Source organism: Tamandua tetradactyla, chromosome X (genome assembly GCF_023851605.1).
Source record: "Tamandua tetradactyla isolate mTamTet1 chromosome X, mTamTet1.pri, whole genome shotgun sequence".
Classification (NCBI taxonomy): Eukaryota; Metazoa; Chordata; class Mammalia; order Pilosa; family Myrmecophagidae; genus Tamandua; species Tamandua tetradactyla.
The window spans coordinates 30,362,142-30,378,448 of record NC_135353.1 but is presented as its reverse complement, the minus strand read 5'-3'; the positions used below and the strand labels follow the sequence as shown (position 1 = coordinate 30,378,448).

Sequence of the window (16,307 nt, the reverse complement as noted above, 5' to 3'; positions counted from 1 at the left end):
CTGGGCTGGATTCTGCCTGGGGGTCAAAGGCTGCCAAATCCTCATTTAAGACATTGGCTTCACAAAGAAAAATAGCTATAATGAAAACAGCTTAGGTCTTACATAATCTTATAGCAACGTAACACACACACATTATTATTATTATTATTTTGCATAGGCAGGCACCAGGAATTGAACCCATGTCTCCGGCATGGCAGGGAAGAAATCTGCCTGCGAGCCACCATGGCCCATTCACATTATTTTAAAATAGGACCCACAGTATTGTGTTACATATAGACTGGACTGTCACACTGCCTTAAAACAGCTATTTTTTTGCTGTGTGTCTTTTATCTGGTTTCCACAAGATAACATTTTAACAGTGCTCATTTGACTCTATCCAATGTTAGATTTGTTTTAAAACTTACCCCAAAGAGCTTTTCTCAACATTTTGTTCAACTTTTGTTCATGAACTGAAACCACAACTTCCCTGAGCCTTAGTTTTGTCAGCTATAAAATTGGGGCAATAAAGTCTAAATCATCAGATAGCAAGCAGTAAGGCCAAAATGAAATATATGTGAAAGCAGGAACCTATTTGGAAAATTGTCTCTGCTTTAAATCTGAACAAAAAGTCTTATAGTCTTGGATCTTGATTTCAAGATGCTATATCCTGGAGAAGTTTGAAGATTACATGAATCTTCTCCCAGAATAAGAATAAGTGAGAGAATGAAGGTGGTCTGGCAGTGACAAAATAGCCTGCTGATATCCGAGGCTAATTTGACTCATCAGACCAGTTTCCCTTAGCTCTTACTTACTCTGTCTGTTGTCTCTCTTTCTCTCTCGTTCTCTCATTCTCTTGTTCTGAATTCAATTGGTTAAAGTGTTGACCTTGCTGAATTCAAGAAAACTATTCCTTCGGTAGAAAAGGGAGCAGGGGCTGCCATCATGAGTACATTCATTGTAGAAAAGGGTTTTATAGACTGCAAGGACAGCATCTAGTACCAGCACATTATAGTTGTAAGGTACCCAATTAAAGACCAATAATCAATGGTTAGCAATTCAATATTTTCTATATGTCATGTCACAGGTACATAAACCTCTCCATATACAAAAATTTTAAAAAAGAACATTCTGTATATATTTTGACAGACAGAGCTGTCCAACTTCTATGAAAAGATTGACTATGGGTTAAAAAATCAATGAGGTTAAACAATGTATTCAGTTCAACGATTTAAAATATTGAGTTAGGCAGTAAATTAGTGATTACCAAAAGAAGTGACAACTGTGTTGAATTTTCTTAATTCTTTAAGTATTTCAAAATTTAATTATATTGCTTGAAACTTCCTGTACACAGACAATTACCTGCCAACAAACTTGTAATTAGGCCACTTTCTGGATATGGGACAAGTCCTATATATTATTCTCATTTACCTGTTATCTATAATTTGTAATTTATTTATGTCATTCAAATGGATTACTCTAAAAGTTACTATATTTTAGGACATCTCTTGTTTTCCCCACACATATGCCAGGATGGTGACTAAGGAAACAAGTGAACATTTTTTAGCTTCCATTTAAACATGTACAGTAATACACATTATCATTTTGATAAAAAGTAATGGCTTTCAGTTATAGTAGGGAGATTTATAAGTTAGCAAATCTAGAAAAAGAAGCAATACATGAAAATAAGTCAAGAAACCAATCTCAGTAATAGAGATGTCTATTTTATTAAAAAAGTTACAAACAGGTGGACTGCAGGGTCATCTTACAAAATGACAAGAATGAAATCTACTGGAAAAATTTTGCTTTTACAAATCTTTATAGTTCGTTGTTCAATGTTTGTACTTGTTATTCCAGATTTTACTTTTCACTGATAAAATTACAGTACATTAGATCCATAATAGGTAACATGACTTTATTTGCAGAGCCCTACTGCAGTGATTTGAACAACTCCTAAACAGATGCCATAGTAAAGACAAGACATATATTGCATTTAATATTAATTTATTATCCTAATAAGCAACTTGACATGCAATCTATTGAGGAAGCTAAAATAACTTTTGGTCCCTTTTCTTAAAATGTGCTGGAGAAACCACTTTTAAATCACTTTTCTCGTGATTCCTGTCATCCTAAGTGAATTCAAGTCAAATTTGCTGCTGAAGTCAATGACAGTGAACACTGCTATTTTTTTTTTCTAAGAAAGAATGAGAGAAAACTACCCATAGGAACAAAATACTGTTTTTAAAAATCAGTAATCTTCAGAAAATTTAAATCATTATGAATTATTTGATTCCTTTATAATTTCACCCACCTAATAAAGAACCATGATCACTTAACGTACTTTGAACTGAGTGTTTGGTTTTAAGTTTGGTATTAAAGTGCAAACTTAAATTAGGTACTCAATTCAAGCAGTTTAGAAATATGGAACAATGTTTCGATTGCCTCCACACTTACAATATCACCATAAAATTCAAAAGCTAAGAACAAAATTTCACTATGAGGGAATTTGATCAGGAATCAAATGCAACACGAGTTAAAAAAAGGAAATCAAAGTTTAATCAATTTCTACTCAATAATTAATGGTCATGCTGACCAATAAATCACATGAATGTAGATATCACTTTATTTGAACATCACACACAATATAAATTTAAAATTGCCACACCCTTTCAAAAACCATCCATCACTGCATATATTAGAGCTTTCCTTGACAAAGTTATTGAGCTATTATTATAGTTTTGGTTTTTCTGTTTTTGTTTTATTTAGAAGCATGTTCAAACGACTAAAGCTGGGCTCTTAAAATCGAGAACTTTGGTGCAGTAGGTGAGCTGCAGTAACTAACTTCAGCAAATTAAAACCATACAACAACTAAAACCAAAGGAAAATCCAACAACAAAATACTGTCAAGCTTACAAAATTTCAAAATCATTGCTAGAAAAAGCGCTTGTTGCCATGTTAAAACTGAACCAAAAGATTACTCTTTATAAGTTTCCTGTCTGTTTCTATACCTGTGTCACTGTTAAAATGTTCAAGTATTCAGACAAAATGTGCTGATTAGGTAAACAACATGGAAGGCAATGGCTAGTAGAAGCACATTTGCAAAAAAAAAGCATATATATATGTGTGTGTGTATATATATGTGTGTGTATATATATGTGTATATATACACACACACATATATATATAGCCCAGAGACTTGGTGCTATTCTCCCTCCTGTTACAGATTTTGTCTCTACTACGAACATGCTTCTTGAGAAATAACTAAAAAGCAATTATGATAGTGCAAGAAAACTTTAACAAATATTGCTTTAAACTATTATTCAGAAGGACACATGTTAAGAACTAGAAAGTGTATATGAATTTATTCAAATTTCATTTACATGTGCAGAAGTTGACTAGATATCAATTATAAGCCTGACAGGCAAAGCTGAGCTATCTCTGTTTAGATATACAATTAATTTACCATGGCTACAATATCCCTTTTCAAAGGCATTGCTAAGTAGGTCATAACTAAATTTAGAACTTCACAGAAAGGAAAATGTTACTGCTGCAATTTGATGCTGAAAATGAGATTAAAACATGTGAAAACTTAATGGAACTGAATGCTTAACTCTTCAGCTCAATGCTCTACAATCTATTTCAAATATCAATTGTAACCTTCAGAACACGGAAGTACAAAAAGACGTCACAAACTGTACTTGAAGAAAAGGGATATTACATCCATACAGGTAAAACGTGATCTTCAGTTTCTTTTTACAACACTGCCACACGTAAACAACGTCTCAAAGTATTAGCCAACCATTTAAGGAGAAAGATTTTACAAATAGAATGAAGCACTGGTGCGAGGTAATATACAGAAGTAACCATTTGTTTAAGGCTCAATTTTTTTCTCCATTATAACTTTCTTTTAAAAGGCATTGAGTAGGTAATACTGAGTTTGAGTATTTAATAAATACAAGTTGAAAGACTGATTAAAGAAATCAATTAAAATATTAAAAATTAATCCTTGCATAATAGCCATTAATAAGAACTTAGAAAGCTATAAAAGGACTGATTGATAAAGAACAGATTTTTAAACATATGGTAAACATGCTAAGCATTCCTGTTTAAGGTCGATGGATCTTGAAGGCCAAAGACCTTATGCACTTAATTAGATGTATGGCAACATGCTGTAATAGAGACAGGTTTACCAAGGCTCAGTTCTGCAACCCAGGTTGTAAAGTTCTCCAAAGCAGCATCTGTGCAAATTTCCTCTGAGTTTTATCTGCAATTAAGATAAAAATGTCATAAAAATGTAGAAATATGGATTATGGTTTAAAATGAGAATGCTGACAATAGATCAATAAAGATGTGAAAGTGGTACCATAATAACTACCTTAAGGTAGAATTTCACTGTGTTTCTCATCAATTTACATTTGAAAAAAAACAAAATTTCATGTGGTCCTGAAAAATCACTTAAAATCAGAAATATAGTAATAATGCTTTGGATTTATAATATCATACAGTGTGTGTGTTTGTGTAACTACTTTATTTTTGTAATATTATTATACTTTATACTGTTATTCTACTTTATACAATATTAAAATGCTCATACTAGTTTAAGAGAGCTTACAGTATAAAAAGTGTTGCAAATGTTAGTTCTGACCTCTTCATATTTTTTTTTACTGGAAAGAATATTAGAATTAAATGCATATTAATTATGAGCTAACTTAACAGGTTGCTAGACTTTTCAAAATTTAGCTTCTTGAGAATTAAGAACAAGGAAATGATCCAATTCAAGGTCCAGATATTGAACACTTGCTAGGTGCCCTGGCTTGGGCTAGAGGAGAAGTGACAGTAGTCACAGCATTTCCTACTCTGGTATGCCCTGTTTGGACATCCTCCCAACCATAGGACCTTTTCCTATGATAGGGACTCCTCAGTCTCTACTCTTACAGCTGATAAATTTGCTCCCTTTCAATTAATCCTGGTGGTGGGAAAAAGCGATCATTCAGACACATCATCTTCCAGCAGCAAGTTATTATCACCAAATAGCTTCTAGAGGAGTAGAATGATGTTTTCTATTCTTTTTTTTTTCTTTTTTTGGCATGGGTAGGCATCAGGAATCAAACCAGGTCTCTGGCATGGCAGGCGAGAATACTGCCACTGAGCCACCATCACACCGGCATGATGTTTGTTTTTTAATGTAAAAGATTTAAAAAAGTTAAATAAAGCCAGAAACAAAGAGAACAGCAACTGTGAAAAAATGACAAGTGAAACCAATTTAAGATCACTCTAAGGACTGCCAGTGGTTATAAATGCAAAATTTTAATTTCATTTGATAGCTACACTTCTACTACTATTCAAAGTATCTGAGATAACTCTTTTTTATTAGCAGCTATATCATAAAAATGACTACTTTTAAAGAAGATTCCTCCTCTCATTACTAATGAAATCCTGCCACTTAAACCTATTAGGAAAAAACAGAACAAAAGTTTGCCTCTTTTAATACTATTATGGAAACGATTTCTTAATGAAAATTATGCATATTTTTCTTTGAAGGAAATTGTTAATTAGGATGGAAGTTATGTAAACTCAGGCAAATCCAGTTTCCCTACCATTAAAATAGGGGTAAAAATACTTCACTCACAGAGTGGTTGTAAAGATAACATATTATGTGAAAGTATCTTATAAAGTATAAGTGGCTACATAAATGTCAGGTATTGTTTCCATTTCCCTTCTAGGTTATACATTTCTAGAAGAACAGGATTATGTCTTTAATATCCTGACTAAGGAATATTTTTTAGCCTAGTTTAAATTTTTTGTTCCTACTTGAAGACAATAGTATGTCACTGTATATGCAATTCATAGTAGAGACCTTTTAACAACTCAGAGTGAAGACTTTTTAATTTCTTGAATTAATTTGAACTAATAAGAGTGCTATGAGTTTTAATCCACACTTTCAAAATAAGCAACCATAACAGCTTGGGATTTTCAAATGTAGTTATGGCTTTTAAATAATGAGGACTTGTAATATCAGACAAATTAATATTTTAGGCATTCTCAGAAGTCAAGTTGAGAAAATAAAATAGTTCTTATTTATGTCTATCCAATATAAACATTAGAAATACAAACAGCCTTCCACCTACATTAAATAAAAGGTGATATTGTCAATTCCTTACACCCTCCAAAATCCAGTTAACATTTGGTCCACAGAACAAAAATACTACAGTGAAATCAAGGGGCACAGATAAACCCCTGGGTCAGACTCAACAATATTAATATTAGACATACTTTTAAACAAAATGTTCATACCAGCTACTTTCTAAGAGGGTAATAAATTATAATTCTCTGTAGTAATAAATCCTTCAAGCAAAAAAGATGGTCTGCCTCAGATTAGAATTTCACAGAACGCAAAATGTAAATGTTTTCACTCTACACTGCGACAGCAACATTTTCAGTGCACTAACATTCAATCATTAAGAATATGTATCTCAGAAGCTTTAAAGGAAGCTGGTCAAACTAGTACTTTTTAATTTCTAGGATATCACATCCAGACACACATTGCAAATTATGACTTGCTGCTTGCAAGCTAGAACACAAGTTATCCTTGTCCTTACTCTCAAGTTTCCAGGAGGGCACCCAACAAATTGTAACTCTGGAAGCTTCTACCTGTATTCTTGCTTAACTGCTTGGTTTCACTTTTTCACTTTTTGCCAATAAAATTTTATTATGGGAGAGTCAAAAACAGTAAAAAAGAGAGCCAAACATTTTGGTCAGGAAACTATGGATAGGGTCTCCCTAGTGGACTAAATTGGTACACAAGAGTACCAAACACAGAACTGAAAGAACAAAGATCATGATTTATATGTCAGCCTAAAGAAAAAGGGAGATTCTTGATTCAAGGCTAGCACATCATTTCACGTGGCAGCAGAATGCCTGGGACATTAACAAAGGCCCCTGAAAGGCTTAGCAGTTTATGAATGTCATTTTTCGCCTAGCTGGACTATTTCTAAATATAATGGAATTTACTAACATTCTTTCTCTTTTAAGCAAATACAAATGTGCAAACATAATTGGTTTTAAATTTTTTTTTAGTTTTTGGACACGATATTCTGGGGAGTTAACCAAAGGACTTTTCTTTTATATGAATTTCCCTTCAGTTTTTACTTGGCATTTTAATATTCAAGTTAAATGTTGTATCAGTAGAACAACATGATGGGATTCTGTGGCTAGAGGTTATGTTTTTATTAAATATCTTCTTTCGTTTCTGTACCCTAATTTGCATAATAATTTCAAAGCTTGTTGGGGGTGGGAGGACTAGGTCATGAAAAGTGCTCACTGGTTAAACAGAGAGCAAAAGCAAAACCTATGGCACAGAATCACTGAATGAAGGTGGAATCATGATTTAAAGAGAGCATGCATCCTAAAATTCATAGTGAACACAGAGTAGAAGGGAAGGGCTAAGCTATTTTTCTTACGTTCTAGACTTTTCTACATTTTCAAAAGGTTAAATTAATTTGATGAGATCTGAAACAGTGACCATGTCCACTGATAAGCAGCAATGTGAGCTACTGATCCCATCTGCTTGCTTTGACTTAGACCAGGTAGGACTGCTGTTTTCAACTTTAAATTGCTTTTTTGCTAAGCCTGATATTTCTATGACTGTAGCTAATCAAAAGAATTTGTAAGGATGTTTTTTTGGTAGGATAAGTTTTTCAAACAGCTGACAGGATTTAAGTTTTTCTTAGTGACATTATCTTCTGAATTACAGAATTCCACTGAGAAGTAATCCCACAAGGAGAATCTTTCCTGTAGTATGGCTAGAACACTTTCTCAGTGGCAAAGTTCCAACCCTATGACGCAATTTTTGTTAATTCTACTGATGGCTCCTTCTAAGCCAGGGAGGTAATGGAGTAAAACTGGCTCATAGGTATTTCATTCTGCAATAAAAGCCTAATCTTGAGGTTAAAAGGAAGCAGTTAAAGAGGGAACTGATATACAAAGAGTCATTCTAATCACCAACACCTCCACACCCAAAGCAGATTTAACTAGGCACCTATCCACTCCTAATAGTCCCAAATCATGAACCTTGTGGGCGTCAGTGAAAGTCTGAGAGAATAAGGGGCAGTGGTGACAGCAAAGCAAGTTTGCCCTTCCTTTCTACCCCAGGTCCACTGTAGACCTATATGGTATATTCCACTGCCAAATCAGTGTCCTCCTCCTTTCAAGGACTCCTTGCCTTTGATCCACTTTGGCTTACCCTGTATAGTGGATGATAGATGAGCATTTAAAATAAACAATACCCCTCCCACCAACTCAAAGTGACATGCAAAATGCAGCAGGGGGAAAAAGGAGGCATATAACAAAATTAACTTTTTCCCCCCTAGTGTTTTAGTGATATGAATATTTAACTTGGATATGAAATTGCCAGCACTTTAAAGTCCAAAATATGATTTACTTTTGATGATTTTCCCTTCACATTTGCTAAATCCCCAGCATATTATAAAAGCTGAAACAAATGATTAGAAACTATTCTGATTCCACATTTTTACTTATTTTTAAAGAACTCTGAAATGCCAATTCCACTGTATTTAGAAATAATAAGTCCAGCTACACTAAAATGACATTCATGGATGTGTTAAGCCCTTCACGAGTCTTTGTTAACATCCCAGGCATTCTGCTGCCATGTGAAATGATGTGCTAGTCTTCAATCAAGAATCTCCCTTTTTCTTCAGGCTGACATACATAATGAACCGGGGCTGACATAAATAATGATCTTTGTTCTTTCAGTTCAATTCCTGGTGTTTGGTACTCTTATTCACCATTTTTGCTTGTTGGGAAAACCCATTCTATAATATACTGAGAAAAATGTTCTAAAATTTTGCAGAAGACCATCAAACTGTAGTGAAGAATACTTTTTTATTTCTGCTTTCTTTTTTTATAACTTTCATCAGTGCTGGACTGAGATACAGAAATCCTTGAAAAATAACTTTTGAAAAAAAATCGATTTGTGGAAAGGGTCTAACCAAATCGCCACATTGAAGGGATACACTTATTGTACTTCTTCCCTTTCAAGGAATTGACAGAATATTTTACAGTATTATTTCGCTCATTTCTGGCATTCCCTGTTTGGAATCCACCTCCATCCCTCTCCCACCCACTCAAATCCTACCTATTCTTCAAGACCTGACTTGAATACGACTGTTCCCCAAACTCTCTAAGTCGTTCTCAACCAGGGCTGATTTTGCCTTCTCACTCCAGGGGACATTTAGTAATATCTGGAGATATTTTTAGTGGCCACAACCAGGGGAGGGGGGTATGCTACTGGCACCTAATGGGTAGACGCCAAGGATGCTGCTGAACAACGACAATGTGAAGTACAGCCTCCACAACAAAGAATCATCTAGTCCAAAATGTGGCGTCAATCGTGCCCTAGCTGGATGAGGTCTCTCCTTTCCCTGAATCCCCACAGTACAGTGTTTTACTTCTTTTATAGTATTAGATTATTAACAAAACATCCATCCTTAACAACATATACCTAAACAGCCAACTGCCCACTATTTACACCAATTCAGGAGAGCTATGATGCAGTTAATAAAAAGTAGTCCTTCAAAGCACTTTATGGTAATCTCCTTGGGTCAGTAAGGAAGCCAGGCATGGAGATAGTGCAGAAAGAATCTGACCATGCTTACACTAAGATTACTGCCAGTGAGAAGGTAAAAGTGAGGAAGCAATCCTGGGAGCCATGCAGATAAATAGATGCTGGGTAAGATATTGGTGACCCAAATTGAAGGGTGGTGAGAAATAAATGTGAGGAATTATCAGAAGCAGTTCTCAGAGCATTAATAAACTTTAACGCTCAATTAAGAGCAACCAGTTAATAGCTAACAATCACAGTCTTTCTGACTTCTTTGAGTCTTAAAATTTCTAAATTGGACAAAGTACTGTTCTAAATATTAAAGACAAACCTTTCTCAAATCACCTTTACCTGTCAAAGTTTGACTCTTAAGACAGTATGCGATTTGAGGGACTTCACAGCTCCATGACTTGAGCTAAAGGATTCAAAATCTACTGCCTATTTTTTTAGATAAGTAGAGTGAGTACAACCACAAACTTTACTGGTCTCAGATTACAGATTGCCATATAAATCCACTCAATCTTATTGAAATGATGTCAGAAAGAGAACTGCATATAATGTACTTTGTTCTAAAAATCATATTAAAGTCAGGGAATTCCCTATATTTTCAGAAATTCAGCTGACTAAATATTTTATTTCAAGTTCTACACCTTCACATGTGCATTCTGCTTACAAAAACAAAAGCAAAAAAAAAAGCTCTGCAGGCAACTTAATAAGCAATTATTGGTATTAATAATATTTCCCAATTTTTAAAATAGTGACCAACCACAAATATAGGACTTAAAGTTGGCTTAAGATATAAAAAAAACATAAAAGGAAGAAAACTACATATTCATTCCTATAGATAGCCAAATGCATTAAAATAATTTAGATCACAAAAAATTTGCAAAATGAAAGTAATTCAAAACTAATTCACAAGGAGCTTTAGAAATTATTCATTTGTCAGTTTGACTGAGACAGCTGGCCCCGTACATGAATGAGATCAATTTTATTCAGTTTACTTCCCATATTTGTATACATTAATGCTGAAAAGAAAATTGGGAACATTCTGTGGGAGTTGGTTAATTTTTCAATAAAGATTATAAAACTAAATACTTGTATACTTATGGCATCTGTCCAATTAAGGAGTGTCAGGGAAATAAAGTATAATGGTAAAGATGTGATCACCACAGAACTTGTTCAAACTTTAAACTGGCTTACAGTTTAAACAGGGAGATTACAGGAACAAGAACATGGGACTCACCTACATTCATGTGTCTCAAGAGGAATATACTGCTAAATGTGATACTGCCAACAAAATATATGCTGGATTATATCGTTTGAATAGTGACTTTTTAAGACAGCAAATGTAGCTAGATATAAGAAAATAAAGGAGTTTTCATCATATTCTGGTATGCTAAAAGACTGACAAGTACAGGCATTTTGAATGAAGTACAGTTGCCATCCTTCAATTTCAAAGATGACACTACCGGGCAGGAGACCTTGTCTGCAAAGATAAATTAGGGGCTGTTAGTCTTTTCTCTAGGGAGCACATATAAAGCCAGACCTTTGATTAGGAATCATCACTGCGATCTGGAATGCCTACTGCCATTTGCAACACTGCCTCCTAGACTTGAGGTCAATCTTGGTTCAAAAAGATCAATTCCATCCCTGACACTGTCAGGCTAGTCTGGCATTTGCTGTCATTTCTCAGTCATCTAAAATATTGGTTGTTTTATTATCTAAGTGTTAATGTCTAAGTGAGACTATCTGGCCAATTCTAATCCAGATTAAAAGATTAGGCTGTAAATAAAATATTTTCATTTTAATTGCTCAGTAAGTTTATATAACCTTCATTTTTCAAAACTTCATTCATTTAAAAACTTTTATTAAGTTATCATTCAATTCAATGAAAGGCTTGAGGATTTGTTATTGCTTCTTCTTAACTCCATTATCTATTACACTGTATAAAAATATTTCCTGCATTTAGGACAGTCCCTTCTAACACATCACAGATGATTTAACCAGACTGTCATTCGAATCATATATTCATTATGAAGTCAGTGTACATTGTGGCACTATAATTTGTTATAATCAGAGGTCACTTATATCACTTGGATGCAAGGTACAGATGAACTTGATAAAATAAGAACCCTGTTAAATCAAGCACTTGGGTGATTAGTAAATTATAGAAGCTCTCTATCTAGCCCAGGATATAAAAGCCTAGCAAACATAACAAAACTAATTATCTTCTGAAATATTATTGAATGCTGTCCTGTGTATTTTGGATGCTAAATCAGTAAGACAGGAAAAAGGCACATTACCTTTTAACTCACCCCAAAGAAATATTATCAATAAAGCAGAAAGGGAAGAACAGTAGGTCACTTTAAAAAATAAATCTTGGTAATGGGAATGCAGGCAATTTCTCATCTTCTTTTTGCTTATCTGTATTTTTTTTTATTTTCTGCATTGAATGCTGACTGCTTTTATGCTAAGGAAAATGTTATTTTAGAAATAAACAGACTTAAGGTAGTACAATGTGTATTAATATTAACCAATCTTTTGTCAACCTTGATCAAAAACAGAATACCACCGGGCTCACACATTTCCACCAACAACTAACCTGCTCGGTATGGCCATGATTGAGGTTATCTTTATTACTGGACAACGCAAGTTGTACAACACTGATCTTGCTTCTCGGGCAGGGATGAATAGTTCATTTGCCTGACGATCTCGGCAAAAAGTTCATCCACCATTGATTTGCTTTTTGCCGATGTTTCCATGAAAGGACAGCCCCATTCTTGAGCCAGAGCTCTGCCTTCTGAAGACATAACCTCTCTTTCTGGTTCCAGATCCACTTTATTTCCTACTAAGATTAGTGGGACTTTTTCATATCTCTTCACTCTGACAATCTGATCTCTCATTGGCTTGATATCCTATTCAAATAATCACAAAGAGAAAAAAAATTATGCTGCTTGTACAACTATAACAGAAATATGAAAATATCACAAAAAGTTATCCCTCAGTGAGAATATTTAGCTATGTCCAAACTAAAATCATACACCCAAATAGAGAAAATATTCTCCATTGAACTAGGAACTAGATCATTTCTACAGGTCCTACCTACCAGATTTATATAGAGAATAATATAAAACTTAGGTTACATACTAACCTTAGGACTCATATAATCACTTCTATCCCCCATTCTATACTAATTCAAAAAGGAAGTTCCCCAAATATGATTAACCCATTCATACATGAGCATGTTTGGCCATTTCCATATTCTTGCCTGCTTGTCATCATCACTCTTTGTAACACCTGTTATCCTAGCACAGGCTTGCTGCATCTATGCATTCCTAGCCATTTAGCAAGAGTACTTGAGAGAAAGTGTTTTAGGTGGGAACAAAAACACCTTAGAATTTACCTAGAAGATCAAAATTAAGAACAGATTAATACACTTAAATGTTTCATTTTAAATTTAATGGTATGCCTTTATCCCAGCAAAATCTTAAAATATACTTAAATTCACTTCAAGTGAGCAACTCCTGAGAAGAACAATGAAGGGGGATTCTGGGGTGGAAAGAAGTCATACTTTTCTTCACATACCTCTGTTTTTACTACTTGAATTTTTCCATATGTATTACTTTTTCTAATAAAAAAACCATTTAACTACAAAAAATAAGAAGAAGAGTCTTAACAATTCTCCAGCAGCATCAATTTGGAGGGTGAAAAAATATTGATTCAAGATGATATCATAGATTGTATCCTTACACCACAATTTTTTTTTGTTTTTCATCTCAAAAGATTTGACATAAATATAAAATCTATGTTTAATTTGAACAGATACAGTAAACACAGAATATACATGGGCAGAATGAAGGAAAAACGGGACTGAAAATTTAGGGACAAATACTGTTATTTGGTATTTGCAACAATTTTGTTTGATCATATAATCAATTCAATCTTCTAGGCTAAGCTTTATTTCCCTGTGTCCTTACAGAAACACAAATTTCAGCTGAGAATCCAAACTTATGGTAGTTAGGCTCAAAAGAGTAATAGTCTCTGTTGAAATGATGGCAGTTTTTCACCCCCCATTTATGTCAATAACAGAAGTGGATATAATGGACATCTTATGAAAAACCCTTCAAGAGATTTCCAGCCTCAAGAGAGTCAGCTAATAGAATAACAAATCTCCCCAGGATCCTTTAGAAAAAAAAAAAAGCCTGTCAAATAGCACCTTTAGTACTTTGGTAGTTTGTGGGGAAAAATGTTTTTATGATACTATTGTTTTGGAATTTAAGCCTACATAAAATGAACTTTTGTTTGGTTGCAATAGCTTTGATTCATTTACTAACAACTCAACATCTTAAAAAAAATTCAGAAGTTGCTATATTAGTCAAGTTACTGGAAAAGTTTGCCACAGTACCTTAAAAATACTAAGAAAAGTGTAATTAGTAAATTGCACCCGCTAAAGCACTTAGTCTCTTAAGTATACAACATTAAGTGCTTACCTTTAAATGCAGAAAAAACATCCATTTCCTAAGTCAATGGAAGTCAATACAATGGGTCAATATGAGGTTATTTATTTTCAAGCAATAAATAGCAACATTTATTGCAGCTCTTAAAACAATGTTAAACCTTCACTCTGTCTTACAGTGAAGGACAGGACAGATTTTCCTAAGAAACTGGACCACATCCAGTTTGGCTAACCAGCCAGGGTAAGAAGTCTGCATTTTCTATAGTCAATGCTACCAAAAACACTTTGGAACTATGGCACAAAAAGAAAATCATTCTTGCTTTTTTGTTGGTTATTAATTCTGGATACTAGTCTTTTCTATTAGTAACTTCCCTTTTTGCCACACATTCTAAGTAAAATGCCTAGAAGGCAGGTCTTGGGTTCTTTATCTTGCAGCACTCAAATTTATGATTCAAGTTGAGAAACTTGGGTGAGAATAGAGGCAGAGGGGGAAGCAGACAGAAAGAGCTTATCTGTGCAAAAGATAATGGACTCCAAATAATTTTCCTTTCAAAGTGCTCTATTTGCTGGAGATTATCAGTTAAATCTTGTGTTTTGTTGAGTAAATTAATCAATACTTGTTGAATTGAACAAGCAGCTTCAAAAGGTTTTATTCCAGGCTAACTATAGGCGGACTGGCCCGTCTATTCCTTGTTCACTTTTCTTGGACCTACAAACAACTTTAAGATATTTGTTGACGGTTATTACTGCACTACTCTCTATAGAAACAACCCGAGACTTTTCCATGCGAGGAGTAACCTCAAAAATGGCCCATGTCTGACTTTCAAAAGCAAACACAGTCATTAATGCACAGTTTCAGGCAAACCAGAAGCAGATGCAGGATTAGCACACCCCTTTCTAACAAATTACAAGACTTGGTTTTGGTTACCTGAAAAGATTGTTGGTTAACCAGACTATAGACGAGGATGAAACCTTGGCCGTTTTTGATGTAAAGATCTCTCATGGAGGCAAACTGCTCAGTTCCTGCGGTGTCCAGAATTTCCAGCACGGAGGGGGAAGAGTCCACTTCGATCTCCTTGCGGTAGAAATCTTCAATGGTGGGGTCATATTTCTCAATGAAAGTCCCAGTGACAAACTGCACAGTAAGCGCAGATTTGCCAACCCCTCCGCTCCCTAACACCACTACCTTGTATTCCCTCATGAGTCTCACCTTCACCAACTCCTACCAGAGGAGGGGTGGGGGGACAACACCCGGCTAGCTGCGGTGCGGCTAGGCGAGGCGGAAGGTGGGCGGAAATCTGCGAACTGGGGAGGAGAGTGCAGAGAAGCCGAGGGCCCAACGGGGGAAGAAGAGGAAGTTAAAAGAGGGGGAGGGGAAAGAGCGAAGTGTCGGGGTGGGTGGGGATGGGATGGTAATGCCCTTCCTATAGGAACTGAAGCCCAGGCAGGGGGCGTGGGGACGAGGGCGAGCCCGGGAAGATGCCAGCGAGGGTGGGGAGACGAGACCTGCCCCTCCGTGGGGAAGTGGGGGGGGGGGGGGTGGACGCTGCAGAAAGGGGGCCCCCGCGGGAAGGCGGACGTCCGAGAAGCACCCCTCCCCCGCCCTTCACACAAAAGTGGCCCAGGGACCCCGCTTCCTGCTCGCGCCTCCGAGCCGGCCCTGGCCTGCGGGCTCCGCTCCAGTCACTGCCGCCCGGGCGGGTCTCCGGGTCCCGGCTCCCGCGGGGGGTCGTCCGGCCTGCGAGGGGGAGAGGGGTGCGCGTTACCCGCCTGACCTCCGCCACCCCTCGCTCCCAGCCAGCCCCGGGCTGCCGCCGCCGCCGCCGCCGCTTACCCTGCCGTCCGCGCCCGCCCGCCCGCCCGGGAGGCTCTGTCACGCCAAGGCCATTGCCACCGGCCGGCTCCTCGGTCTCACCGCCGCCCCAGAGCTGCCGCTCTCAGAGGAGGAGAAAGGGGCGGGGGGCCGTCCGGCCGCAGCGGCCGCAGGGACTTCAGGCTCACCCACCTCTTTTTTTTTTTTTTTCCCTCAGCCACCCCCCCACCCCCACCCCCTACCCCCAGCACACACCCGGAAGGGTTTCCCTGACACACTGGCTGAGGTGCCCCAGTTCCCCGAGACTGGACGGGATCACTTCCGGTGGGGAAAGTCCCACCTCTTCGGGGCGAGCCGGTTGGCGCTGGGGCCGCGCCCTGCCCAGCGGGCGAGAGGGCGAGCGGGTCGGGGACGGTTTCGGGCCGGGACGAAGGACCTCTGGG

At 36.8% G+C, this 16,307-nt stretch overlaps 1 protein-coding gene across 2 annotated transcripts; it reads right to left on the bottom strand.

Moving 5' to 3' along the window:
* Positions 1–2,509: 2,509 nt before the first annotated feature.
* Positions 2,510–15,717, bottom strand: RAP2C (RAP2C, member of RAS oncogene family). Of its 2 annotated transcripts, XM_077146444.1 has the most exons (4): positions 15,262–15,709; positions 14,980–15,126; positions 12,198–12,510; positions 2,510–4,240 (listed from the first exon to the last, which is right to left on the bottom strand). In XM_077146444.1, the coding sequence occupies exons 2-3, from the start codon at positions 15,052–15,054 to the stop codon at positions 12,232–12,234; spliced, it is 354 nt and encodes a 117-aa protein (XP_077002559.1). In that variant the 5' UTR covers positions 15,055–15,126; positions 15,262–15,709; the 3' UTR covers positions 2,510–4,240; positions 12,198–12,231. The 2 variants fall into 2 exon arrangements, with proteins under 2 accessions (XP_077002559.1, XP_077002558.1); XM_077146443.1 differs by having other exon boundaries at positions 14,980–15,717.
* Positions 15,718–16,307: the final 590 nt, after the last annotated feature.

Excerpts from the sequence above, each read along its gene's own strand:
- RAP2C (XM_077146443.1), bottom strand. The coding sequence starts at position 15,252 with ATGAGGGAATACAAGGTAGTGGTGTTAGGGAGCGGAGGGGTTGGCAAA. Across the intron at positions 12,511-14,979 it reads TTAACCAACAATCTTTTCAG|GATATCAAGCCAATGAGAGA; the intron begins GTAACCAAAACC and ends TTATTTGAATAG.